Here is a 27,765-nt window from a genome sequence, read left to right as displayed (position 1 = left end):
TTTTCCAGTCCTAGTTTCTGCAATTCCATTAAAAAGCTTTTGTCTGTTGTAAATATGATCTTCGCAAATGACCGATACCATGCAAACTAGGTCATGTCACAATGTAGAGTTAATTGACACAATAAGGAAACCGGGTCTACAACTGAATTAACAATATGTGTATTAGGGCTTAACAGTAATACTTTTCATACTTGTTAGACTGTTAATTTCTTATTTGTAAAATTACTGAGTATGATGTAATGTATATACTACAGTCTGCCTTAAACTGACACTTGATAAAATAGGACAGTAAAGCAAAATGCTGGCAAGGCCGTACCTCACATGCTCAACGTTGCTTTATAGCATTAACAACAGTGGAGTTCTGATAAAGCCACAGCTGCACATGCATACAGGTACTACATAAATGGGAAACTGGGTTTTGAGCTGTTTTTCCTTTTTTCTTTTTGAATAAATAAAAACATTCTGCAGTGTTAATGACCACGAGTTTTTCCTCCAGAAAAAAAACATCAAAATGGCTCCAGATATCCCAACACACATCCATACATAACAGTGTACTTCAAATTCATTGAGCGAAAACAATTTAAACAGGAAAAAAAAGCCCTAGAACTGCATCTTGAGTGAGGTGTAGCCAATTAAAATCGTTTTAACCAACATTCCTGTGCAATATCAGACATAACCATTCATCTTTAAGTCTCCAACCAATGCCACAAAATGAGAGAAATCATATTATCAGCGTACTCTGCCTCAAATGCAGCTCCCGGTATGTTGCCATCTTCAAAATTACCCCTTCTCTCTTGGCTGACGCACTGGCGTCTAGAGGTAAAAAAAAGTCTGAGGTGGAACGCAGTTTAACAGCCTCACATTGAAGTATGAATTTCATTTATTCTTCACAAAACAAAAGGCTCTTGCGAGAGGCAATGTTTACAAGGAGTCTTTTTCTCTATTTCAATTTTGCCTACTGAAGCTGTTTAAAAGTATAGGATGAGTGGGCTGCGGAGGTGTATTCAAGCCTCTCATTGGCTCCCCAATATGGGGAAGTTTCTCCTGTTCTAGTAGATGCCTTAACTTCACCTTGTTCTTGTGGCAGAAAAGTCGTCTCACTCCTTCCATTCAAATGACTCAAAAGGCCAGGATACTAGGCAACCCTGTTCATTGTCCGGAGCAGTGTCTCTTTTCAGCAACTCTTGTCCAGATTTGAACTTAGGGTTTGGGCTCCTAACATCTTGGTGGTCAATTGAAGCCTAGACCTGCACCCTTGGGTCTCTGTGTGGCCCGGATGGGCTCAGTAATGCCCCTGCCCTCTGGGCCAAGGCCCATACCGGGGCTCCAGCCCATGCTCTGCAGCATGCGGTTCCCCATATTTGTTTCAGGAAGGGGAGATGCATTCTCGCCCACCACCCCTGCAAATAAATAAACAAATAAATAAAAAGAATTACAAAAGTAATACATTGCACAGAGTCAGGACATTGTAATAGCTTATACGTGTGTGTTTATTAGCATATTATTGTATCCATGTTTTATAAAGACAAATATACCCACAATAAAAGGAGTGATAACAACAGCCTGGCATATTACATCAGTGTTAAGCAAACATTCAGTTCTCATTCTTGACATGATTAAATAGACATCTTTTGATTTTTAAGACCGCCTCACAAAACAACCAACTTACCTGCTGTACCTTGGTTGAGAGAGTGAGAGAGGAGGAGAAAAAAGGTTGAGGGGATTAACATAGTCTTCAGATGATCTTCACTAAGGCTTGGGGTTTAATTATAAGGCACAAAGTGCAGTGCAACATGTTACACTTGAAGGAATCCAGGGAGCTTATCACCGGACTTGAACTGAAAACACTCTCTCCCCTCGGTTGTAATTGTGGCCAAAAATAAAGTTTGTGTATGTAGCACAGACCCATTGGAAGAACACTCACGCGAAACAATAGAGGTCAGTTGGCACTCCTACTTTTCAATGTACAGGCAGTGAGGAACAGGTCACCTTCTTCTCCATGGCTGACCTCTCCATTCCACAGAGGTAAATATAATGGTTTAAGCCCTCTTTGTGGAAGTCCATGTCGAGTTCCTAGAGGTTCACCCATGACTTCTTTCAATCCTTTATCTATGTCCACAGCACTAGGTATGAGGTTTTTCCACCTCCCAATTCAACACAGCAATGGCCCCGGGGTTGAGAGAAGAGAAGGGGTTAGGGGTGGGGTTAACTATATGCAAACAAGAGAGGTGATCCAGTATCTCTGCTTTGACGGCAAGGCTAGTCATTTGACTGCTGTCCAATGTTGCTTAGTAGGAGGTGCATTAAGCTCTAAAGCGGGCTTTAATAGTGGAAGACAGACGGAGGAGACAACGAGAATGATGGGAAAAGGGATGCCTTCCTCCACCAAACTTTTTATTTTATTTTTTATTTTGGAATCAAACCCTCCTTCTTGACTCCTCCCATTCAATGCCTTGACATCAGTATGGGAGACAGAGACCGTAGGCAAGGAGAGGAGGTTGCTTGATTTACTGTGATGAACCCATGCATATATCGAAGACAGGAGAGGAGATGAAAAAGGGAAAGGAAGAGGAGTGGTTGGTAAAATGTGGCAGATGGTGCTCTAGGTTGCACTGTGTGTGACCGATACCTGTGGGGGCGGTGGAGCCGAGGGGGGCTGCTTTGCGCCTCCGCTTGACATCTCCCGTACATAGAGAGCCTAGATGACCACTGGTCTGTCTGTAAAACCAGCCCGGGATCAGAGGAAAAAGTGAATTATTACAACTATCCTAACCTACCTCTGTATTAGCTTTAAATCTTATTTGCTTCTCCCAATGAGGAGTTAGTCCATCAATAGGACAACAATGAGAGACAAATAACAATCAATAACTTTCTTCTTATTTCAATTTAACATTTGCAAAATTTCTCCCTAGTCCTGCTCCCTCTAGTTAATGTTGCTATCTATGTACAATACATGACAAGCTACGCTATTATAGCTTCAATGTCACAGCAACCTGGTAAACACGTTCAGGATAACTTCAATTTTTCTTTTGTAGTTTCCTCAACATTGACTATTTACCTTTGCTTTAGCATATATTTTCACTAATCTAGCATTATCGATCATACGTTGCTTCAAGGCTGCTCTCTGTTACGCTCAGTGAGGTGTTTGAGCAGACGTGAATGTTTGAGGAAGTAAAGATGATTGCTCAGACTGGTGAATAGTGTCCAAAAAAAATTATTTATTTTTTTTTAAACAGTTAATTGTTGTTCTCACCTGCTGGCTGTCTTTACTGAGCAACTTCTCCTGTGTCCTCTGTCTGTCCTTGAGTCCCGATGCAACTAGAAGGGCAGAAAAAGGGAGAGTGTGAGATCGAGAATAGTTGATTCACAACTGAGCAGGAACAATTACTTTGTTCCAAGAATTAACACAATGCAGAAGTATGACGTTTAATAAGAGCTACAGACTACATTTGGCCCTCATCTGTAAGAGGGAAATCTACAGTACATGACTGACACTATCTCTTATCATATGGATGAGGTTGGAAACAGGACAAAAGAGGTGTGACTTACCTGCCCGTGCTCTCTCCTAGAGCCTGGGCTAAACCACGGTCTGTTGGAAATAAAACCATATAGTTTAGGCCACGTACTCACACCAACAAACAGCATCCCAAAAAAAGAGGACAGATTAAAATTAATCACCACTTGCTTACTAACTCCGGTTGTATTGAATATTCAGATAAGAGATTTCAAAACGTTTCAAGGAGTGTGTGTGTGTGTGTGTGCATGCTCGCGCGTACAAGCATTTACCAAGACTTCCCAAACACTAATTGAACAGAGACAGGGCACAATAGCAGGAAATGTATTTAAAAGGCACAATGTGATTTAAAAATAATCTAAATTCAACCTAATTCCCTTCCATAGAAAAAAAAAAAGAGATGACTAATATTAAGCATCAACAAATTTTTACAGAGATGAATTATCCATTCTGGAAACTGAGATTAACAAGGAAAGAAACACAATAGTTCCACTCCAACAAAGGAAAAAAAAAAAAGCTCTACGCTAAATAAAGAGTGGAGTCTAGGCGTGTACGGTAGTTTGTGAGTCACATACTCGGAGTCCTGGGCTTGTCTTGCCAGTCTGTCATTGAAACCCTGGGCAGAGCTCCCCTGCAGTACCCCCTCAGAGGACGGCCGGTTTCCGTGGATGCGACTGAGCCTGGCCTGGAACCCTGATCAACACAGCCGTGAGTTATTTACCAATTAACCTCAACTTGACTGAGTTAAGCACTCCAATCTTATAGCTGGAAATGACTGAATACATTTGATCTACATTAAAGTACGACAGATGGTTCCTCCTGGAGTAATGCTTTACATAGAATTAAAATAATTAAGGTCAGCAAAAAAAGATTTATGCCCAGCTAATATTGTGGTCCTTGTATTAAAATTTGTGGCTACACTTGATTATCGTTCTCTATCTAATCATCTAAGATATGCGTCAAGGAGAGATTTGTCAGACCGTATTGGAATCAGTACCTGACATACAGATGTAGTTGGGACCCACAATGACTGCACAATGACAGTACAGCCATTCAACATCAGCGCCATTATATCTGTGTGTGTGTGTGTGTGTGTGTGTGTGTGTGTGTGTGTGTGTGTGTGTGTGTGTGTGTGTGTGTGTGTGTGTGTGTGTGTGTGTGTGAGTGCAGTGCTCCCCCTAACAGTCATGACTGATATTACAACAACATTTGACTATGGAGGTAGTTGATGGTGTTTTGGGCTTTATAGGGCTCTAAAGTCTGCCTAAAAAGAAGTTTGTGTCATCTTCCACCTGTGAGATTCATTAATACAAAACCATCTCCCTAAAACGTATTTTTTAACTGCCTTCACAAAGAAAGAGTCCTCACATTACCCGACTATTTACCTTGAGTCCATAAACTCCTACTCAAAGTAAATACCCTTCCTTTCAGACCCCCTTCAGAATGCATGCTGCCTACCTCTCTGTGCCCTGGGGCTCATGAGGGGGAAAGATCCAGTCAGGATACTGTTGAAGACAGGATCCACTAGGTCCAGCTCCTCAGAGCCTGTCTCCCTCTCCCACCAGGGAACCACCCCAGCTACTCCACATGCACCCCCGGGCGCTGGACCAGAGCCTGGTTCACCCTCATAGAACCAGTCACTCTGCTCATCATCACCTAGTCAGGAGGGAAAGATTACAGATCGATAGTGTAAAGGTCACTGATGATCAGCCCCAGAAACATTTTTATGAATGTCAGCCTTGGCTGATGACACAAAGAGGCTGATATGGGCAAAGTTGAAAAGCAGCCCAATATCACATGGAATAAAACTCACCTTGACAGTTACAATTCTTTTTTACTTGAATTATCATGAACACAAACAATGTGTCAAAAATAAGTGAATGTGTACAAAAGGATGTCTAAGATGGTTTATAAATAATAATAATAAAAAAAACTGAAAATGCAGATAACCCCCAAGTCCCAGCAATATATACAAATGAATCCTTTGAAAGACACTGTCCTGGGCCAGCAGAGGAATGGACAAATAGCAAGGCATATTTAATATGACATACACGTACACAGTGCCGTTTTGCATCTCCAGAGTTTTACAACAGTGGTTAATGTTGACAAAGTGGGGGTTAAAGAGGCACATTCAACCGCCATGCTATGATTTCTTCACTGTCTAGATGCGATCCAGCCAAGATGCCGCCGAAGAAAAAAATTGCAAGCACAGAATTAAATAATCACACTAGATATATAACTGCCACTTTTAGCCAAATGTGGACATATGTAATCTCATAATATTATGAATTGCATCTTAAAAATCCTAATGAAATGAGTATAATCTCAGGGACTGCAAAAGAAAAACAGCCTTTTTTAATGCCAACATGCCCTTTTCTTTTAAATTTGATAACAGTCCCACGAAGCATCTGTGCATGGTGGTTGCACAGATCTGATAAATTATTAACTGGGTACCTTGTCTGCCCTCATCATTGGTGTAGAGGCCTCCATCACTGCTATTACTCACACTGCTGGTCTCACTGACAAAGAGAGAGAAAAAAAAAGGAAAGGAGAGTAAGGACACTTTTACAACACCAAATTAAGTAGAAGCAAATAACTGCACATTTTTACCTTTGCGATGTGCTATCACCATCTCACTTTCTCTAAAACACACACAAGCACATACCCCCCCACCCCATACACAGACAAACACACAAAGTAGAACAGTGCAGTAAGAAATTTTAGGGATTGGGGTAAAGAAATCTGGGTCAAAACACTAACCACCTGTCACTCATATCCTCATCTGAGCCCTTCTGCTCCTCCAACTCCATCTTGTCCTTTGACCCTCCCAATTGAGCAGAGATGGGGTCTTCACTCTCCACCACAACCCCTTCATCTGCAGCCTCTGCACCCAGTTTGTTGGCAGCCAGTTTCCTCTTCTTTACCCTGCTCTTTCCTCCTGGCCCTAACGGTCCAACTCCGCAAAGCTCCCTGGCACCCCTGCCTTCAGCTGTACCAACCCCAGACAGTCTGTACCCTGAATGGGCTTTGGGAACCGGTGGGGGACCCAGCATGGTGGAGGAAGGGTTGACCGGCTCCAGGGGGGTGTCGACAGCCATACGTTTGACCTTGCGTCGTCGCCTTAAGCTGCGAGTGCCCTCTGCAGATCCCAGCACCCCAAGATCATCCTGCCAGAGTGGCCGCTTGCCTCTGCCCATGTCAGCTGTGAGGGGAGTGCGGCGTTTAGGGCCTAGCTGTTCATCAGAATCACTGTTATCACGAGTGTGGCTGTTAGCAGCAGAGACCCCTCCTGCGCTGGCACGGTAGTCCTGAAAAATATGTCAAGATGCTCAACATTAATTTGAGATAGCAATAATATAATATAATACTTTTCATTTGTATAGCGTTAGAAAAATAAGTTCTGTTGTTTATTGTATTTTCATACCTTTAATTTTATTTTACATCCCATAATTTAATGCTGTATGTAATTGCTTCTTGTTTTAACAACCAAAGATCCCAATAGCATCACTTGTTTTACATAATGTTTATATAATTTTAAGTTTTAGAACTGAAGTTGGTCCCAAGAAGCTGCACGGCGGCTGCCCACTGCTCCTTGCTACATGGCTGCCCACTGCTTCCACTGTGTACGTTGTGATTTTGACATACTTTATTAATTCCCGTGGGGAAATAATGCTCTGCATTTAGCCCATCCTGGTTCTGTAGCTAGGAGCTGTGGCCAGCCGTCATGCAGTGCCCAGGGACCAACTCCCGTTCGTCTTGCCATGCCTCTGTCAGGGGCACAGACAGTATTAACCCTAACATGCATGTCTTTCTTTGATGGTGGGGGAAACCGGAGCACCCAGAGAAAACCCACCACAGACACGGGGAGAACATGCAAACTCCACACACAGGAAAACCTGGGATGACCCCCAAGGTTGGACTACCCCAGGGGTTTGAGGCCAGAACCTTCTTGCTGTGAGGCGACAATGCTAACCACTGGGCCACCGTGCCACCCATGGGTTAAATGCAGAGGACGAATTTCTCCATGGGGATTAATAAAGTACATCTTACCTTCAGATGTCATTTAGAAGCAAGAAATAAGAAAATTGCAACACTATCGGATTGAAACAGCATAGCATCACCAAATCCCAAGTCTAGGATCAATGTAAGAATAGAGTTCACCCTAAAAACTAAGCTCATCGGTGGCATGATGAGTGGGTAATAATAATAAACTTTATTTATATCACACCTTTCTAAACAACGTTACAAGGTGCCTTATACAACAGGATCAAATAATGCACATAGTCAAGATAAAACAACACAATATAATAGGTAGGTAGGGTAGCCGGAAGATTTTAGAGCTCCCTGTCAATTGTTCAATAATTCAACAAAACAACGATGCTTTTTTATTTACATCGCCCATTTTGTTCAGTTCGGAACAAATAATCGTTGTGGCACTCTGGCAGTACTTTTTTTTTTTTACAACTATGTCTTTTTGAGTACCACATTATGACTATTCACCATGCCTACTACACATGTTAAGGGTGCTAACACGATGGCTAACACCGATCAAGTTAACTCCACTGCCTCGGATAGTGCTGTTCTCAGTATAGTCCAGAGGGTTAGCGCACATATTAGGGCGTACCGTTACGGAGCGGATAAAAGCACCAAATTTTGCATGAGGCTTCTCTAGGACCAACTAAAGGATTTTAGGGTAGGAGCCCCACAAAAATATTGAAAATACCCATACAGAACACAAAAGTTGTTCTTGTATTCAAAAAAATTTTTTTTTCTGAGTCATAAAGAGGACATTGATGATAAATTGTTATTTATTGCACACAAAAGAAGTTGAAACTGATTTTTAATTGTCCCCTGATTATTAACCCCCCCCCCCTAATGATGTGTAAAATGGAGTACAAAGACACCTGGTGCCTGTACATCTTCCATATAGCCCTGCACACAATAGGCGGAAATTCAAAAAAAGTGAGAAAAATGCCCTGTTCATCATGGAGAGTGTTATCTCTTTAATTTTTGTTTTAGATTTTAGCATCAAGTTGTTCAAATATACAAATACTGTGTCACTATACATTCAGACCACCAGATGGCTCTACACAAAATAAGCTCAACTGTCAAAATAAGTTTCCCTCCATAACTCATCACATATCAGCATTGTCTCAATGCAACACAGTCTCACACAGAGCTGCAACCAAACAAGTGAAATTCAGGTAAAATCATAATAGTAATCAATGAAAATGTGCTGTATGTTGCTAAATGAGCATATGGAAGTAAAGATGATTAGCTAAGTTATCTCCATTAAACAGCTAATGCTAGCACAGAGGTCTGTTTTTCAGCTAGCAACTAGCTAGGGCTTGTCAAAAATGTTAGCTGGTGCAATCTGGAATAGTTGTTGTGTATCCACCTTAAAAGTTATTTACTTAAATCTAGTTTTGATATATTTATTTGAAGTAGAAGGCTTTTGCCAGAATGGCTTTTAATTTGTTCCATTGTTTCTGGGACAGTGAAACCTCAACATGATTCTGAACTCTGCCAGAAAGCTATAACTCAGCATGCTTATAACGCAGCCTAGAGCCTCACACAGGGCTGAAACAAAACAAGTTCTAATTCAGGTAAATACAATAGCAATTCATTAACAATAAGCTGTATGTTGCAAAACAGCAAACACTAATTTAATTGCATTACCTTGATCAATTTGTTCCATTATTTGTGTGACAGTTTGTGAGTTCACAACATGAAACTGGACTCTACCAGAGAGCCATATCTCAGCATGATTATAATGCAGAGCTGCAATCAAAAGTGAACACAACTCAGGTAAATCATATAATACTACATAAACAATGTATGTTATTAAACAGACCATAGTAAAAGCTCAGTTTGTTGCACTATCAAGATTAATTGGTTCCAATATTTTGGCAGTGACAGTTTGTGAGGCCTCAACATGGAACTGAACTGGGATCGCTGTATCATTTGCCAGAAGGACACTGCTGAACCATTAAGACGTCCCTTGAAACTTCATCTGACCGGCACCAAATCTGACCTGCTGCAATGTATTGAGCACCCAGGGCAACCAGTGCCACCCTCAACCTATGACTGCAAAGTCCTTGATGGAGCAGTCATTGTCCACTGCCTGCCCCCTGTGAGAGTGACCACATTTGATACCTATGCAGATGAGGTTTTCATCCCTTACTTACAGAAGCAGCTACATAATACAAAGCGGCTGGATGTTGTATGGGACACATACATCCCAGACAGTTTGAAGGAGTCCACCCGCGAAAAGAGAGGGCAAGGTGTTCGCAGAAAAGTGTCAGGCCTGACAAAGCTGCCCGGAAATTGGATGGATTTTCTCCGTGATCCAAGCAATAAGAAGGAGCTGTTTGACTTTTTGACATCCAAGATTGAACTGTTCAGCTGGCCACAAACCAAAGCTTTGCATGTCACATCAGGGCAAGCTGTGTCGTCTTTTGGTTCCAGTAGCACAATGAACTCTTGCAATCATGAGGAGGCTGACACTAGGATTGTGGTCCATGTACAACATGCACTGGAGCATGGAGCGAAAACTGTCCTTGTGCGCACTGTGGACACTGACGTCATCGTCATCCTTGCAGGCTTGTTTCATGATTTACTGGTAATTCAACCCCTGACTGACATCTGGGTGGCTTTTGGGATGGGCAAAAAGTACAGATTTTACCACATCAACAGCATGTGCAAAAGCCTGGGGGAACCTAAATCCAGAGCTCTGCCTATGTTTCATGCATATTCCGGCTATGACACTACATCTGCCTTCAATGGAAAAGGTAAAAAGTCAACTTGGCGGGCCTGGCAAGCCTATGATGCTGCCACAGAAACATTCATCGACCTGGCAAAGCATCCCTTCCAGCAACTAAACGTAGATAGCCAGCAGTTCAGTGAGCTTGAAAGATTGACTGTCATCCTGTATGACAAATCCAGTCCTTCGAACTCAATTAACCAAAAAAGAAAAGAACTCTTCTGTGAAGAAAATAGAACAATGGAGAAACTACCTCCTACCCAGAAAGCACTCCTCCAGCACGTGAAACGGGCAGTCTACCAAGCAGGCATCTGGACCACCAGTATACAAACCCACCAAGCCATTCCTTCTCCAGAGAGCTACGGATGGACCAAGGAATCTGGATGATGGGTGCCAGTCTGGCTAACAATTCCTGAGGTCTCCAGAGCTTGCAGAGAGCTCATCAGATGCTCATGTAAAGGGGATTGTAGCTCTTGCAAATGCAGCACTGGAAATTTGGACTGCTCACCTCTTTACAAATGCAACTGTAACAGATAGACACAATAAACAGTAACTCACTACTTCTACCCCATGTTTTCACATTAAGATGCATGTTCATTTGTATTCATCATTGCATTAAATGTGTTGTTGATAATACTTAATGTTTGGGGACTTTATTTCTGTAAAAGTTGGCCAACTTTATCACATTTGGAAGTGATTTGATGATTTTATGATGCATATTGTCTGAAAAATACTAGGCGGATTTTCAGATACTTCATTGACATTGACAGTGTTACAATTTGATATTTTAAATTGAGATTTTCCAGGGGCTCCTACCCTAAAATCCAATAACTGACCCTAAGGAACCATCCTACCAAAAATGGTGCTTTTATCCGCTCCGTAACGATCATTTCACTAAGCCACTGACCTAGTACTATTGAATCACTTCGAACTGATATAACATCTGAGCTAACATCACTGTGAGAGGACATCTGTGCTTCTGCAGATGCTAAAATAGACACTTTGGCAACGTCGCTGAGGTCCCATGTGCAGGACTGATCACGTTCAGTTGCAGTTATTGCTGTACGGGGGGGGGGGGGGTCACACCTGATACTGAAAGCAAAGGTTTACATACTTTTGCCACTCACGAATATGTAATATTGGATCATTTTCCTCAATAAATAAATGACCAAGAATAATATTTTTGTCTCTTTGTTTAACTGGGTTCCCTTTATCTACTTTTAGGACTTGTGTGAAAATCTGATGATGTTTTAGGTCATATTTATGCAGAAATACAGAAAATTCAAAAGGGTTCACAAACTTTCAAGCACCACTGTAGAGACAGTGCCTCCAGTTATAATTTCCCCAGGTCAGACTGGATTTGTCAAAAACAGGTGCTTTTTTAAAAATTTGTCATCTTTTTAACTTTCTTTATTTTAAGCCTTTTCAGACCCCAGAAGTGGTGGTATCATTTGGGACAACTTCTTTTTTTTTTACTTTGCGAAAATTTGGTTTTGGTGATAATTTTATACTCTGAATCAGAATATTGTACTCGTCCCAAAAGGCCTCAAGACGTATAAATGATATAATCGCTTCCTCTTTCCAGTTACACAGATGAACTAGACAGGGTTGCCTTTTAAGCCCCCTGCTCCTTGCGACAGCAATAGAACCTCTGGCCATAGTCCTGAGTTGTGACAACAAAATCAGTAGTATTCATAGAGATCAGGAACATAAGGTATCACTTTTTGCTGATGACCTGTTGGGCTTTTGTATCTGACCCCTTAACCTGCATCCCTAAGCTCTTGACATTAATGATGGATTTTGGAATTTTTTACGGATATAAACTCAACTTAAAAGTGAACTAATCCCGATTAACTCCGTGACAGAAATATCAGCAGAGCTCTCTTCCATTCAAGATTTCACCTAAAAATTTAACAAATCTTGGCATTGTTGTAACAGATATATAATGATCTTTTTAAACGTAACTTTCTAATTTTGCTAAGCCGTAATATACTTGATCTGGAACACTGTTCTGGGCTCCCTCTATCTCTTGCAGGTCATATTAATGCAGTTAAAATGATTATTTTGTTCCGGTTTGGCGAATGGCGGAGTAGGCAGCAAATCAGAAAAGCTCTGTCACCATTCGACATTCATTTGATATCTGCTGTATTATTTACCCATATAAACATTGGAGAACCCGCTTGTATGACTGGCTTTTGACTTGACGTCCTTTATATCAAGTTCAACATGGGCAAAACAACCACAGCCAAAGCAGAACGTGAGGGGAATGGTAGTCAACATGGCGGGTTAGCTTCCGAGCTAACTAACGACGAATCCAGGTATGACGATGGCAGCAACACAGCGGTAACTTTGGTTGATATACAGAAACTACTCTTCGGCATAGCGGAGCGAATTATCACAAACATGGCAGCACAAATTTCATCCATCCATGCTACTATTGCCAGACACCATCAGACAATTCAGGCCATTGAAACGTCAATAAATGACTTCCAGGGGAGAATAACTGCACTAGACTCTACAACTAGTCATCTTGTGAAGGAGAATGAACAACTGAAACTGAAAATTGACGACCTCGAGAAGAGGTCCAGGAGGTGCAATATTCGTATAACAGGCATACCAGAGAGAGCTGAGGCACCCAACCAACTTGTTTCATTGAATCCTGTCTAAGAGAAATATTTGGTGCCTATGCTTTCTCCCGCCCTATAACCATAGACAGAGCATCCAGAGGAGACAGGTCGGCACACCTTGTCCCTTCATAGCCTGTATACACCACTTCCAGATGAAGCAAAAAATAATGCAGCTTGCACGTGAGAAAGGTCCCATCTTTTACAGCGGCGCGGAGATCCCCATCTATCCAGATTATAGTGCTGAGGTAGCCAGAAAGAGCTGTCTTCACTCCTGTCAAGACCGAACTGAGAAAAGCGGGGCTCCGCTTTAGCCTACTTTTTCCTGCTAAGCTCCATGTCATAGCAGATGGTACCAGGCATGAGCTCAACACTCCGGCTGAAGCAGCTGCTTTTTTTGGGAGCCGACGATCAACAACATAATACCCCTCAATAACCATAACTTGGGAAAATATTCCGGGGTTGTCACATTTCCCGAGATTGAGTTGGTTGGACTGTCCAGTGAGTGAATAAAATTGCTGGCTAACTAAGTTGACCAACACTTGAAAACTGAAGAACATCTCCCATATTCTGTTATTCTATGTGTGTGTTTATGGGGGTGGGTGGGGTCTGCGTTGTGAGCAGTTTATCATGAGGTGTGTGTTTGCATAACGCTGTTCAGTTGTTCAATGATTGCTAACTCTACGCCTCTAATGCTAAGCCATTAGCTCTAATAGTTAACCACATGCGATCAATACTAGCCAAATACATAATAGCCTTTTATTTGGTTTAACGCTCAGTTGATGAACTCGGTCTGACTAGTAAAGTCATGTTAAGTGTGTGCCTTGACTGTTGTGCATAGCCATGGAGCACAAGGTTTTTTATTTATTTTTTGTATTTTTCTAACACCTCGTTATGTCATTGACGTGAATCTGACCAGGTAGACCAGAAACGGACGTGACGTTGTGTCTTTTCTTCTTTTTTGGATTGGGCAGACCGAAGACTGCAGTGGTGTGTTGCTGCCCTCTGTTGTTTGTTGCACATATTCGGAGGTTGCGTCAAACACTTTGCAGAGTGCCTTGTTTGCCAATGTCCACAACTTTATTGCTCAGACCTTCTTTTTTAAAATTTATATACTTAGCACAAAAAGTAAGGAAATTTGTGTTTGGTAGATTATTTCTTTGTTGTAACAATGCTTCTTGGCAATAAATCTTATACCGTTGGAAAGCCTGCTTATTTCCCTTTTAAATGGTGCCACATTTGTAAAGAACATGCATTTGTGGGATGAGCAGCAGAGCTGAGTATGTGGGTTGCGCCCATGAAAAATTTGCCAAATCTTCTCTGCCAATGCCAAACAGCTTATTTTGCCGTTGCTATTGACTCTTGTTTTGAGCTTCTGGTACCCCAGGTGCTGACAATCAGGTGCCTGATATAAGATTTATTGCCAAGAAGCATTGTTACAAAAAAGAAATAATCTACCAAACACAAATTTCCTTACTTTTTGTGCTAAGTTTAGAAAACTAGCGGTCTAACTGAATGTTTTAAGGCTCTTACTTTGACGTAGACAGAACCAACAATTCCCGATTATAGGTTTAAATGTCTAATTTTTATTCTATTTAATTTTTTTTCTTTATTCTTTATCTTGTTGAGATACAGAGCTGTTGATAGAGACAGTGGTTGGAAGTTCGTTTTCCCTATGTCACTGCTTAGATACATAAGTAGCGGGATACCAAGTTTAAATTAATATTTCTTTGTTCTTCTCAATTTTCCATAAAGACAGGGCTTGAAGTGCAGGATTTAAGCACAAAGTGAATAGCAGTAAAAGGGAAAGGGTCGAAAGGTTTACAGGTACATGGGATTTGAGTATCCCCCCCCCTATTTTTTTCCTCCCCCCTTCTCTTTGTTTTCTTGTTACCTTCTTTTCCCCATTCATGTGCTCTTTCAAACAGGACATCACCTTTGGGCTATCAAATGTGTTTTGCTTCTCCCTTTTTTATTTCTTTTCTTAGACTGTCATGGTAGGTCAATCCAATAAGGCGACTGATAACCTTACTAAGTTCATATCCTGGAATGTAAAAGGGGTCAATAACCCAGTGAAAAGACAAAGAGTTATGTCTCATTTGCAGCAATTGAAGGTAGATGTAGCATTTTTACAAGAAACTCATCTTTGTAAGGCCAATATTTCTGGTCTTAATCTTAATTGGTTTGATCAAGTATATCATTCCAAATTTAATGCAAAAGCCAGAGGGGCAGCCATATTAATAAACAAAAACATTTCTTTTCGTTCCAGAGGTAATTAGTAATCCAAACGGGCAATAGATTATTGTTGCTGGGTAACTCTTTGCCAGTCCTGTTATTTTAGTGAACATATATGCCCTAACTGCGATGACAGTAATTTTTTTCAGAAATTATTTATGACAATACCTAAGCTCGACAGTGGATTTCTCATAGTGGGAGGTGATTTCAATCTTGTACTATATGTAACTTTAGATAGGTCATCAAACACTCCCTAAAATCTCTCTAGGTCAGCTAGAGTTGTGAGTGACTTCATGAATCAGTGTGGTCTTTCATATAGTTGGAGGTTTAAGTTTCCCCACACCAGAGCTTCTTTCTTTTTTTTTAAGGTGCACCATACCTATACCTGCATAGACTATTTCCTACTCGATAACAGACTGCTGCCTAAGGTTAAAACTTGCTCATAAAATAGTATTATTATATCTGATCATAGTGCCATCATATTTGATTTGGATCTTCCAAATCGTCCTCCCCAAAATAGAATCTGGAGACTTAACCCTCTTCTATTATCGGACGACAAATTAGTGGACTTCATTTCAGCCCAAATACAATTTTTCCTAGAGACAAACACTTTCCCAGAGATCTCACAAGCCACACTATGTGAGACTCTTAAAGTGTACATCCAAGGGCAAATCATAGCTTCTTCTTCTACAATTAAAAAAGAAAAAGACTCAAAGTTAAATGAGATTTCTCAACAAATCCTGAATATTGACACAGAATATGCTCAATCCCTGACCCCAGATCTATATTAGGAACGTTTGAAACTGCAAACTGAATTGAATCTTTTATCCACTGATGAGGCAACATGTCTCATTTTGAAATCCAGACACAATATCTATGAATTTGGAGATAAAGCGAATAGATTATTGGCTTTGCAAGCCCGTCAAGCAGCTGCTACCTGCTCAATCACAAAGATTCAGTCACATACAGGAGAGATGCTGACAGATCATGATGACATAAACAAAGCCTTTTTGCAATTTTACTCTAGTGTCTATGTATCAGAATGTAGTCATGACCCTGCTCCCCTACATGCCTTCTTTGAAAACTTGACTATTCCCATCGATCTCTGAAATAATTACGGCCATTAAATCTATGCAAAATAACAAGTCGCCTGGCCCTGATGGGTTTACAGCTAAATTTAAAAGAAGTTTTCCCTCCAATTGGCACCAATTCTGCAAGCTATGTTTATAGAGGCACTCCCCTCAGGCATTCTTCCTATGACTTTGGGACAGGCCTCTATAGCTCTGCTGGCAAAGAAAGATAAAGATCCATCATTATGTGCATCATATCATCTAATTTCTTTGCTAAATGTACATTTTAAGGTACTGTCCAAGGTCTTAGCTAAGCGCCTGGAGAGTGTGATTCGTATCGTTTCGAGTGTGATTCGTATCATTTCACCAGATCAAACAGGATTTATTCAAGGCCGGCACCCTTACTCAAATCTAAGAAAACTATTCAATGTTGTCCACTCGGACCGGTCAAAATGCCCAGAAGTCGTGATTTCACTTGATGCTGCGGCGGCCTTTGACCAGGTCGAGTAGAAATATCTATTATTCACCCTCCAAACATTTGGCTTTAAAGACGAATACATTGCCTGGATCAAATTGCTTTATTAATCTCCCCTTGCAGCTGTAATCTCTAATAACACTGAGTCTGATTACTTTCCCCTTGGAAGGGGGAGAAGACAAGGGTGCCCACTCTCCCCCCTATTGTTTGCATTAGCAATTGAGCCCCTAGCAATAGCACTGCGACACTGTAAGGACTTTAAAGGCATACACCGAGGTGGGCTAGAGTTTAAAGTTTCTCTCTATGCTGATGATCTGCTTCTGTATGTCTCTGATCCAGCTTTATCAATCCCCGATTTGGAAAATTCCCGATTTGGAAAAATCTCAGGGTATAAGATAAATTTGCAAAAAAGTGAACTCTTCCCTTTAAATGCTGAAGCAGATGCACTTCCTCCTAGCCTTTTCCCCTTTAAAAGGGTCCAAGACGATTTTAAATACTTGGGACTTGAGGTCACTCGCTCCTTTCCAGCTACTTTTACAAAAAACTTCACTGCTCTTTTTAATATGTGTAAACAGGATATGAATCGCTGGTCCTCTTTACTATTATCATTAATAGGGCGCACTAACCTAATTAAAATTATAGTATTACCAAAGTTTTGAAAAACATCCTCATCCTAATTAAAAAAAAAATTCTAAAACCCTTGATAAAAGTATCATCTCGTTCATATGGGGGAATAAGTCTAGCCGAATCAGCAAAACCCATCTCCAAAGACCAAAGCGCTCAGGAGGCCTGGCTTTGCCTAAATTTCCTTTTTTATTATCGGGCATGCAATAATCAGAAAATAATTCACTGGTTTGAAGACAAACCAACTGCAGGAAAGGCAGACTGGGTACGATTAGAGTTCTCATCATGCCAACACCATTTGGGCTCAGTGGTTGGTGTAGCCTTGCCCCTTCTTAGCAATAACCTGAGTTCAAATATAATAGTCAATCACTCAATAAGAATATGGGCTCAGTTTAGAAGGCATTTTGGGCTGCAAGGAACTTCTATCCTCTGCCTTATTAAGTCAAATCACATGTTCATTCCCTCCTGTACAGACCCTGCATTTACTTTATGGTTTAACAAAGGGATTAGATCAATCCATAATCTATACATAGAAGACATATTTGCGTCTTTTCCTCAATTATCCAAAGTCTATGACTTAACTAAGAACAACTTCTTTCGTTATTTACAGATCAAGAATTTTGTACAAAAGACATATAACTCATTTCCAAACAAACCCACAAAATCACATGTCGACCATATCCTGGACTTGAATTCAGACCATAGAGGATTGACAGCCCAGATTTATGAGTTCATTAACAACATCAATCCACATTCCATGGGAAATTTAAAACTGGCCTGGAACTCTGATCTTGGAATAGCTTTAAGAGAGGACCAATGGGACTCAATTTTAGATTTGATACACACATCGTCTGTCTGCTAAACATGGCTTAATACAATTAAAAGCTGTACACAAGAGTACATTTTACTAATGCTAGATTGGCAAAGATTTATCCAAACATTGAGCCTTTATGCCCTCGATGTAGAGGCCAGCCGGCAGACTTAATCCACATGTTTTGGCTGTGTCCGAATCTCTCCACCTTTTGGATAAGAATTTTCAAAGCCTTTAGTGAGATGTTTGAAATCCAACTTAACCCTGACCCAATCTGTGCTCTCTTTGGTTTAACATCACAGCAATCTCGTGCTCTCTTACCAAATAAAGCCCATGTGATCATAGCTTTCACCACATTGCTTGTGAGACGTTTGATCCTCTTAAAATGGAAACAACACACTCTTCCATCCTTTTCCCATTGGGTCAAAGATGTTATGCATTTCTTAAATTTAGAGAAATATAAATACACACTAAAAGGGTCATCTGGAACCTTTGCTAAGATATGGAGGCCCTTTCTGGGTTTCTATGACTCGCTACAGGAACCCCTTGAAAGAGTAGGGTAGAAGACATAAATATCCTATTACAGTAATGAGCATTCCCCCCTTCCCGTTTTTTTGTTTGTTTTTTTCGTTTTGTTTTGTTTTTTTATGTTTGTTTTTGTTTTTCCTTTCCCCCTTCATCTTTTCTTCATTTTGTCAGAATAATTAATACAATTATTTGATTATCTTGTGTTTTCCCTTCGTTACCTAAATATAGTCTGTAACCTGTGATCCTATGAGTGGGTGGGTAAGTGGGCTGGTAGTGATGGGAATGGGGTTTTCAATTTGTTAATACATGTGATGAATAATACTTTGTATCTGGGGATGAGTAGCTGATTTGACGTTATACATGTTTTAATTCTTGTGGGATAAAAATTTGAAAATCAATAAAATATATTTACCCAAATATTTATACCTCTTTCAATCTATACCACTTTATATTAAAAAAAATACATTCTTCTCTTAACTAGATAAACTTATTTCATCATTATTTGGAATGGAAAAATGCCTCCGATATGCAAAGCGGTCCGTCAGAAATCCCATGAAGCTGGTGGAATGGCCTTACCAAGTTTTCAGCAATATTACTGGTCCTGTAATGTAAAGGCACTGTCCTTTTGGTAGTCTAAGTTCACAGGCATCGAAATTCCATGTTGGTTAGCCTTTGAGGTATCATCTGTCATGTATCTTTACACTCACTTCTCTGCTCAGTGCTCCCTTGGGCTCACCCTATATCCAAATTTACTGATAACCCAGTCATATTTGAGTCTATTAAGATTTGAAAACAATTTAAACAGGCTTTCAAATATAAAGATCTCCCTATTGGTACCCTAATTACAAAAAAATCAGTCTTTTGTCCCCTCTATTTCTGATGGAGCCTTTGAGTTTTGGAGACCCAATGGAATATTCACTTTGGAGGACCTATTGATTGATGACGCTTTTGCATCTTTCGATCAGCTGTCCAAGAAGTTTAATTTACCTCGAAGTCCCTTTTTCAGATATTTGCGATTCGTGATTTTATTCAGTCGATCTAAATTTAACTGTTCCCCAGTTCTGCCTCCAAAGGCGGCACGGTGGCCCAGTGGTCAGCGCTGTCTCCTCAGCAAGAAGGTCCTGGGTTCGAACCCCAGGGTTGTCCAACCTTGGGGGTCATCCCAGGTCACCCTCTGTGTGGAGTTTGTAAGTTCTCCCCGTGTCTGTGGTGGATTTTCTCTGGGTGCTCTGGTTTCCCTTTCACCCACCATCAAAAGACATGCATTGTTAGTGTTAATACCCGTCTGTGCCCCTGACCCGAGGCATGGCAAGACGAACTGGATGGAGTTGGTTCCTGGGTGCTAAATGGCGGCTGCCCACTGCTCCTAGCTACACAGTTAGGATGAGTTAAATGCAGAGCTGAATTTCCCCATGAGGATTAATAAAGTATATCAAAATAAAAATTAAAAAAAATCAAAGACCCAATTGGACCACATTCTTGAAATTAATCCTGCTGAAAAAGGGTATATTAGTAAATTTTATTATACAATTAACACTTTTGGCCAAATACCACTTGAACCCCTAATAAAAAACCCATTCCAGAGGAAACTTGAGATCTAGTAATTAAGAAGATACACTCCTCCTCTATATGCACAAGACATGGCCTAATCCAGTTCAAAGTAGTGCACTGCCTTCACTGGTGCAAAGAGAAATTGGCTAAAATTAACCCAGATTTAGACCCAACACGTAACAAGTGCAAAGAAGCCACTGTCAGTCTCTTACATAAGTTCTGGTCCTGCCTGAAACCAACTCAGTTCTGAGGTTCCATCTTTGGGGCCTTAGCATTTCCCACTTGAACCTTCTCCTCTGAGTGCCATCTTTGGGGTCATTCCAGCTGGTGCACATTTAAATGCTACACAAGCAAATCTGTTGGCCTACACCACTCTATTAGCTAGGAGATTAATACTGTTCAAGGTTGAATTTAGAAAAGATTAGCTATACCATGAGAGGATCTATATCATTCCACTCGACATGGAAGCCCATTTTAGACTATGTCAAGGAGTTAGATGCTCAGTTGGTGGTTGGGGTTGATCAGGAATCAGGAACAATTTATTGTAATTTCTTAGACGTACTTGTACACACAAAGAAATTAAATTTCGTTTCCCCCAGCACACAGCAGTGTAACACAAAAAACACACACCCAACATTTCCCAAAAACGACACCACTGAAAACATAAAAAACAGAGAGACGAAAGAAAAAACAAAAAAATAAACACTTAACACAGTCCATCATGCAACACAGTCCAAAAAAAAATCCTCTGTCCAGAGAATGAACTCCACCCAAGATAACTGTCGGAAGCGCTGGTCTACATGGACTAACAGTTAGCTTAGCCCACACCGCCTTCGCGCCCAGCCAAACTGCCCTTGACGTTTCCCCCCCGGGAACAGCTCCAGGCAGGGGCCGTGGTTCCTGGGCCCATTGGACAAAGCAGACCAAGCTCTCCCAGCTGATCCAACACCAGCTCTCCCAGCCAGACACCCTCGACACACGTCCCCTGCACTCCACACGACGCAGACAAAACTACTGACGCTAGGCGAGACCACCGCCAGACTATCTCGTTTTTTTCTCTCGGGTACACCTCTGGGCAGGGCCATACACCTCCGGGAAGGGCTGTAAGCTCTCTCAGCCGATCCAACGCCAGCTCTCCCAGCCATCAAACAAAAACAAAAAAAATCGACCAAAAAAAAAAAACTTCACACAAAGACACAAACTTAAGACGCAGACGCCGAGGTGAGGTCGCCACAAACGCAAGTTCGCGCCGCCAAGCCCATCATTGATGGGCTTGCAATCTAGTTCTCAACCCTTTCTCTTCTATTCTCATTTTCCCTTTTGCTTATTTATTATTGTTCTTAGTTAATTTTCCCCTTTTGCTCATTTGATTTGTGTTTGTTAATTGTTTACTTTGTTAGTTTTTGTTATGGTTTAATCTAATTCATATTATTTCGGGTGGCATGCCAGGCAGGGTGGGAGTGTGGTGGGGGATGTTGTATGGGTCTGTGGGGAGGGTGGTTGGGCAGTGGGTTGGAGTTGTAGTTGTGGGTGTGTTTTGAAAATTGAAAATAAACCTTGTTTAAAAAAAAAACTAAGCTCAGTGTGAGTCTGCTGTAGGTAAAGCAGTCAGCTTTCAATATTGCAACTACGGCTGAACGATTAATCGAATTCAAACCGAAATCACCATGTAGTAGAACGCAATTTTCAAAATACAAAGGCTGCGATTACATTTTTTTTTTGGTTACATAATCTAACCAATCAGAGGGTCAGAAACACCTGGTGGGGTTCACGTACACACACGCTACCTTACGCTCATATGACATGCGAGTGAGAGCAGTAGATGAAGAAAACAACTTGCCACGCTACACTTCGATTCTAGCAGTAATGTTGGTATCTTGTGAAACTGGCCTTGCCAGAACTAAACACTGAACAGGTGACTTTAGCGTCAAAACAGAGCAGTACGTTGGTTGTCTGGACCTACTTTGGATTTAGGAAAGAAGATGCTGCACAGTGCTGCCGTAGCTACAACACGAAGCAACACTACAAACATGTTCCAGCACTTAAGAAAACGTCGCAAGGCCATGTATGACAACTGCATAGCTAAAAACCTGACCACCAGTGTGTTAAGTAGGCTGAATATCACCTGGCAGGGATCACTGACCCAAATATGAGACTATATCTTTATATGACAAGATTCAAAACACCACCGCGAAATTACTCCGGCAATAGCGGAGTTCATAGGGAAAGATATAATACCCCTAAATACAGTGACCAAGGCTGGGTTTATGGCTTTGGTAAAGACATTGGGTAAACTGCATAACATGCCATCCCGCACATATTTTAGCCAGGTTGCCACACCAGAGCTATATAAAACATGCAGGCAGAGAGTTGCAGCAGAGCTAAAAACAGCTGAGTTTTTCACTTCTACCATGGACATGTGGTCAAGCCATACAGTGGAACCCTATCAGAGTCTGACCATGCATTTCATCAATGAAGAATTCGACCTCAAAGCTCGTTGTCTTCAGACTGCTTACTTCACGGACGACCACACTGGGGAGAACATTGCAGCTGGGACCTCAATGAAGAAAAACACGTCTGCCCAATGACGGACAATGCATTGAACATAGTGAAGGCAGCACAGCTTAACGAGTGGACCAGACTCCAGTGTTTCGGCCACCGAAAATTGCCATTGGTAAGGTTTTGTTTTTTTTTCCACTATTTGTGTATGTGTGTGTGTGTGTGTGTGTGTGTGTGTGTGTGTGGTGTGTGTGTGAGAGAGAGAGAAATGGACAGGGTAAGAAGAGAATGTGAAAGATTAAGAAAAAAATGGTTGAATGAAGATTGTTTGTTTTCTAATGTAGCTGTGTGTGCGTGCATATGTGTGCTTGTGATAGCCTAGTAACACACAACTTAAAATGTATAAAGTACACTAATTTAAATTTATTTTTTTCCATTTCCATCCCTCCATTATCCAAGCCGCTTATCCCAATCAGGGTCACGGGATATTGGAGCCTATCCCCGCAGTCATTGGGCGGCAGGCGGGGAGACACCCTGGACAGGCTGCCAGGCCATCACATTTTTTCCATTTCTTTCAGAAAATGCAATGAAAGATGACTGTCAAGAGCAACAGGATTGTGCAAGATGCTGGTCGGGCACTTCTTCCACAGTTGGAAGAAGACGGCAATGACTGAGGCACAGAGGGAGCTCAATCATCCTGAGTACACCCTCATAACTGAGTGCCTGCCCAACAAGATGGGGATCCAAAGAAATGATTGCAAGAGTGCTGGAACAGACCAAGACCATATCCCAGGTATTGTCAGGTGATCAAAATGCACACCCCTCGTCCTGACCTGGCAGGATATTGATGTGTTAGAGCTCATTCACAAGGTGCTACATCCTCGCCAGGAATTTACTGATGCTCTTTCTGGAGAAGAGTATGTCAGCATCTCCTACCTCAAGCCAGTTGTCCATCCTCTGGCCACATCAGTCCTAGCTGAAGATGATGAGGGCACTGACCTGTCTACGTCGATTAAAACGAAGGTCCTGGCATACCTCAATGACAAATATAGTGACCCTGACACCCAGGAGCTTTTGGATGTCGCATCATTTATGGACCCAAAGTTCAAAACACAGTACATCAGCGCAGACCACGGCCTGACTCGAATGGAACAGTCAGGACCTGACTCAAATGGAAGTCAGCAAGATGTGTGTGTGTGTGTATATATAGTCAAATTAAGATAGTCTAACAGTAATAATAACAACAATGTTCTTGAATATGACACTGAATGTTATTCTCTCTCACACGCATATATATCCCTCATTGCAAAACGAATGGCTGTTCTTTTTTTTTCTTTAATCTGGCAGGAGAAGAGGTCCCATACTGAAATTGTTTCAAAGCCTCAAAGTGCAAAGCCCTCTGCAGAAAAGGCAAAGAAGTCTCGGCAGCTTTTTCAAGACCAGTGTGGCATCTCCTGCTTTGCCTGTGCAACTTGAAGATGCTGTGGAGGCCGAGTTGAATAGTTAACTGATGACCCCTTCCATTGATGGAGATGACGATCCCCTGGCCTGGTGGAAGCTGTGCAAGATCAACTTTCCAAGACTGAGCAAGTTGGCCCGCAAGTATCTTTTGTGTACCAGCCACAAATTCCCCCTCAGAACATCTGTTTAGCACTGCAGGGAATATAGTAACTTGTACTCATTCATCCTTAAAACCAGCAAAAGTTGATATGCTGGTTTTCCTTGCACAAAAAAACAAACAAAAAAAACCCAAAAAACCTGTGAGCTACTGAGAACGATATAGTAGGATGACATAGTAGCTGGCAGAGTTACACTACTGACTGGATATCAGTAAGATTGATATTTTATATTTATGCTTATGATCAGTGTTTTTTCTTTTTACTTTTTATTAAAAAGTGCAATCCATATGTTTATATATTATGTTTATTACAACTGAATTATCAAATCTTTAGTGGTAGAGCCACAGATTTGTTATTTTTTATATTTCTGCACTTTAGTTTGTGTGATTTGTTACTGTTACTGACTGGAGAGCAGTAAGATTTGTATTTTCATATTAATATTCACACCAGACCTGTTTCTGCAGTGCTTTGTTGTTCCTTTTTCGGATTTTATTAAAAAGTTAAGTCATGAGAATTAGATTACATGTTTACAAGGCCTGACGTTAAATCAATCAGTCAATATTCTACTGTAATTGTTTTTTCTTCTTACAATTAAATAGTTAGATGAAGATATGTTATTCATATCAATTCATCCCATTTCATCATTAACACGTAGGCCTGGCCTACAGGAAAGAACAGTTTATAAGTTGACTGTTGTGTTGGTCATATTGTAGTCATTTATTGCTGTGTTTAGTGGATAACACAGAAGATAATGAACTTTGAAAAAAATTGTATACTAAATCGCAATATTGGGTCTAAAAAAAAAATCGCAATTAGATTTTCCCAAATCGTTCAGCCCTAATTGCAACATAGTCCAAATATCCACACCAGTAATATGTAAGGAAAGTACCAAAGCACTGAGCCAGAGTACCTTGCAGCTATGTAGTTAAGACAGAAGGTAGTAGCTTTACACAGCCAAACATATATCCTCACTGAATATAACTTTGTTTTAGCTCTTCTCCAGCGTGGGGGAATACCCAGAAAAAATAAGCATAACAATTGCAGAGTAACCAGGTTCTATTGTCTAGTGTTAAAATAAATCACAGGATTGCTTTTAAACCTGTTTGAGATCACATAACATGACAAACATGATGCAAGAATCAGACTGTAAGAGTTGAGAGAGAGAGGAAAAAAAAAGTTGAACTGCCTGCTAGCTTCAGTGCAGATATAAACTTTTTTGTTTAAGACACATCTGAGTAAGGCAACAAAGAAGGCACTAGAAAGGCATACACTGGCACAGATCAGTGCCAACTACAGAGCCTCCACCCGAAATGCTGCCATTTACACCATCCTTCCTTCCCTCCCCCATCAACCCAGATAATAATTTGATAGTTTATTGATTCCCATAATTAAACATTTGTTTCATTCACCCATTTCAGGGTAGAGGTTTGCTGACACAGGGTTTAAGTCCAAGTCATTCTTGGCTGACAGATGACAGATGGTCATTTTAACCTCTCAGTCTGCACCCCTTACCTTGTGTTCCTCCACACTGGACTCTGAGGCCTCACTGAGGTGCCCCGTCTCCCAGGGTGGGTGGGGGTTGTCAGAGCGTCGCTTTCTGCCACGCCGCTTGCGAGCCTGCCTCTTAAGTAGACAACCCACGGCCAGTGCATGGTCCCCTCCATCCCCAAAGCCACCACGTGCCGCCTGCTCAGAGCTCTCCTCCAGCGCTGACACCAGGTCATGGACCAGCTCGTCCATTGTCCGGCGAAAGTGCCTGAGGAGAAATGAGAGGAGAGGGTAACATGGAACTTATGGCTCATGATCCAAGACGCTGCACCATTCATGGCAACCCACTGCTCTTGAGTTCTCATAAGGAAACCTAACCTATTATGTTAAATGATGGTTGTCAAATTACAGCAACAGAAAACCAGGTACTCGAGACATTAAGTGTCATAGGAGGCTTTACACAAAGCATCATACATAATATGCCTGGGAAGTCAACTATTTGACCTGCAAATTACGAATACGAAGAGTAGTGAATTGTCTGACAGCCAGTGGGCTTGCTACACTAACTTGAAGGGTTACATGTTACCCAGTCTCGAATAGCCATACCTATCTCCACAGTTAGTTTTAGTGCTGTGCCAACGCTGGGAATGTTACGTTAGCCAGCTGTTAGCCGATTAGCGTGCTAACAGACGTTATAATCGGTTTCGTCTTAACTCTTTTTTGTACCAAACACGAACACTAGACAGGTCGGTTATTTGCTAACGATACAAACGTTAGGTTAATATTCATAAAGGATATAACAGCTAAATTAGAAACAGCGGCAACAAACCAATCTGAAACCAACATCACTCAGATTAGCGTTAGGTTCGCTTGTTTCCTTTTGTGACTGGATAGTCACTGACTGAAATACATGAGGATGTCATCATAAAAAAATCGAAATAACCGGTTAAGTGAACAACAACCACCGCATGACATCTGTTATATCAATGACTGTCCGTAAAAAAGTGTCAGTTGACCAACAAAGGCGTTTCTTTCTTTCTTTTTGGCTCTGTTATTGTTAGCTAAACAATGGTTAGCACTGCTAGCCGACTGGCCGTCCGGTTCACGAGTAAGACACGCACTATATATTAAGTCTGTGCGACCTCAAAGATCACGTACCAGCCGGTTCCCGCTTTACCGATGGTTTTTAGATTTGCTGCACGGAACATTAAAGCCGCCAAAGCCGAGTACCTTCAGCCGGAAACAACGGACACACAACTAACACACAAGAGAGAAACCATTCTGACACGAAGAGCTAACGCTTAGCCTGCTGGATCAATGGGCGACGCAAACGGGAATACAGGTGTTATGCCGAGATCTGTCTGCACACCAAGAATTGCATGCATCTCGCGGGAGCGCGCACAACTAAAGGGAAAACAACCAGACATTGTAATGGTTTTTAAGGCAATATACTTTTAAACGATGAAGTCTTCTTGTCAGGATAACCAATGACGATAAATAATCTGAAGTCTATAGTTTTTGAACGTCTAGAGTCATCAATGTCTTATTAGACTCAGTAGTAGCATTTCCTTTAAATAATAGTAATAATGATGATGATAATTGTAGTATTCCTGTAACCTATCACGTTACAGTTGATACGACAGGATATGACATATGAAGTACTTGAGGTCAGCGACGTCATAGTTGTGCCCGACGGAGTTCATTAAAGACAAACAATTTGAGTGAACTGCCTCATTCATTATACCGTATTGTAACGTGCATGGATAAGTAGACACGTTGGTCCTTGACCAACGGGTCGGACCCTTTAGTCGACTGGTTAACGTTGTCGCTTGCGGCGTGGGAGACACGGGTTCGCGTCCCGGTTGTGGCGACGGTTCCCGGACTGCCCCCGAATACGCTACATTGGTGTCAGAAGTGGGATGGTGAGGCCGTGAGGTCATCGGAAGCGCGTGCGCCCAGAGGCG

At 41.4% G+C, this 27,765-nt stretch overlaps 1 protein-coding gene across 3 annotated transcripts; it reads right to left on the bottom strand.

Moving 5' to 3' along the window:
- gpatch2 (G patch domain containing 2) lies at nucleotides 1-27,119 on the bottom strand. Of its 3 annotated transcripts, none has more exons than XM_056294612.1 (10): nucleotides 26,960-27,119; nucleotides 25,826-26,069; nucleotides 6,275-6,822; nucleotides 5,969-6,033; nucleotides 4,973-5,170; nucleotides 4,090-4,207; nucleotides 3,550-3,589; nucleotides 3,254-3,318; nucleotides 2,630-2,718; nucleotides 1-1,400 (listed from the first exon to the last, which is right to left on the bottom strand). In XM_056294612.1, the coding sequence occupies exons 1-10, from the start codon at nucleotides 27,007-27,009 to the stop codon at nucleotides 1,231-1,233; spliced, it is 1,587 nt and encodes a 528-aa protein (XP_056150587.1). In that variant the 5' UTR covers nucleotides 27,010-27,119; the 3' UTR covers nucleotides 1-1,230. The 3 variants fall into 3 exon arrangements, 2 of the variants coding, with proteins under 2 accessions (XP_056150587.1, XP_056150588.1); XM_056294613.1 differs by having other exon boundaries at nucleotides 6,278-6,822; XR_008811420.1 differs by having other exon boundaries at nucleotides 1,294-1,400; nucleotides 1,925-2,718.
- Between the last annotated feature and the right edge of the window lie 646 nt (nucleotides 27,120-27,765).

This window comes from Lampris incognitus, chromosome 15, assembly GCF_029633865.1.
Source record: "Lampris incognitus isolate fLamInc1 chromosome 15, fLamInc1.hap2, whole genome shotgun sequence".
Classification (NCBI taxonomy): Eukaryota; Metazoa; Chordata; class Actinopteri; order Lampriformes; family Lampridae; genus Lampris; species Lampris incognitus.
The sequence above is the reverse complement of the archived record's forward strand: the minus strand, read 5'-3'. Positions and strand labels throughout refer to the sequence as shown.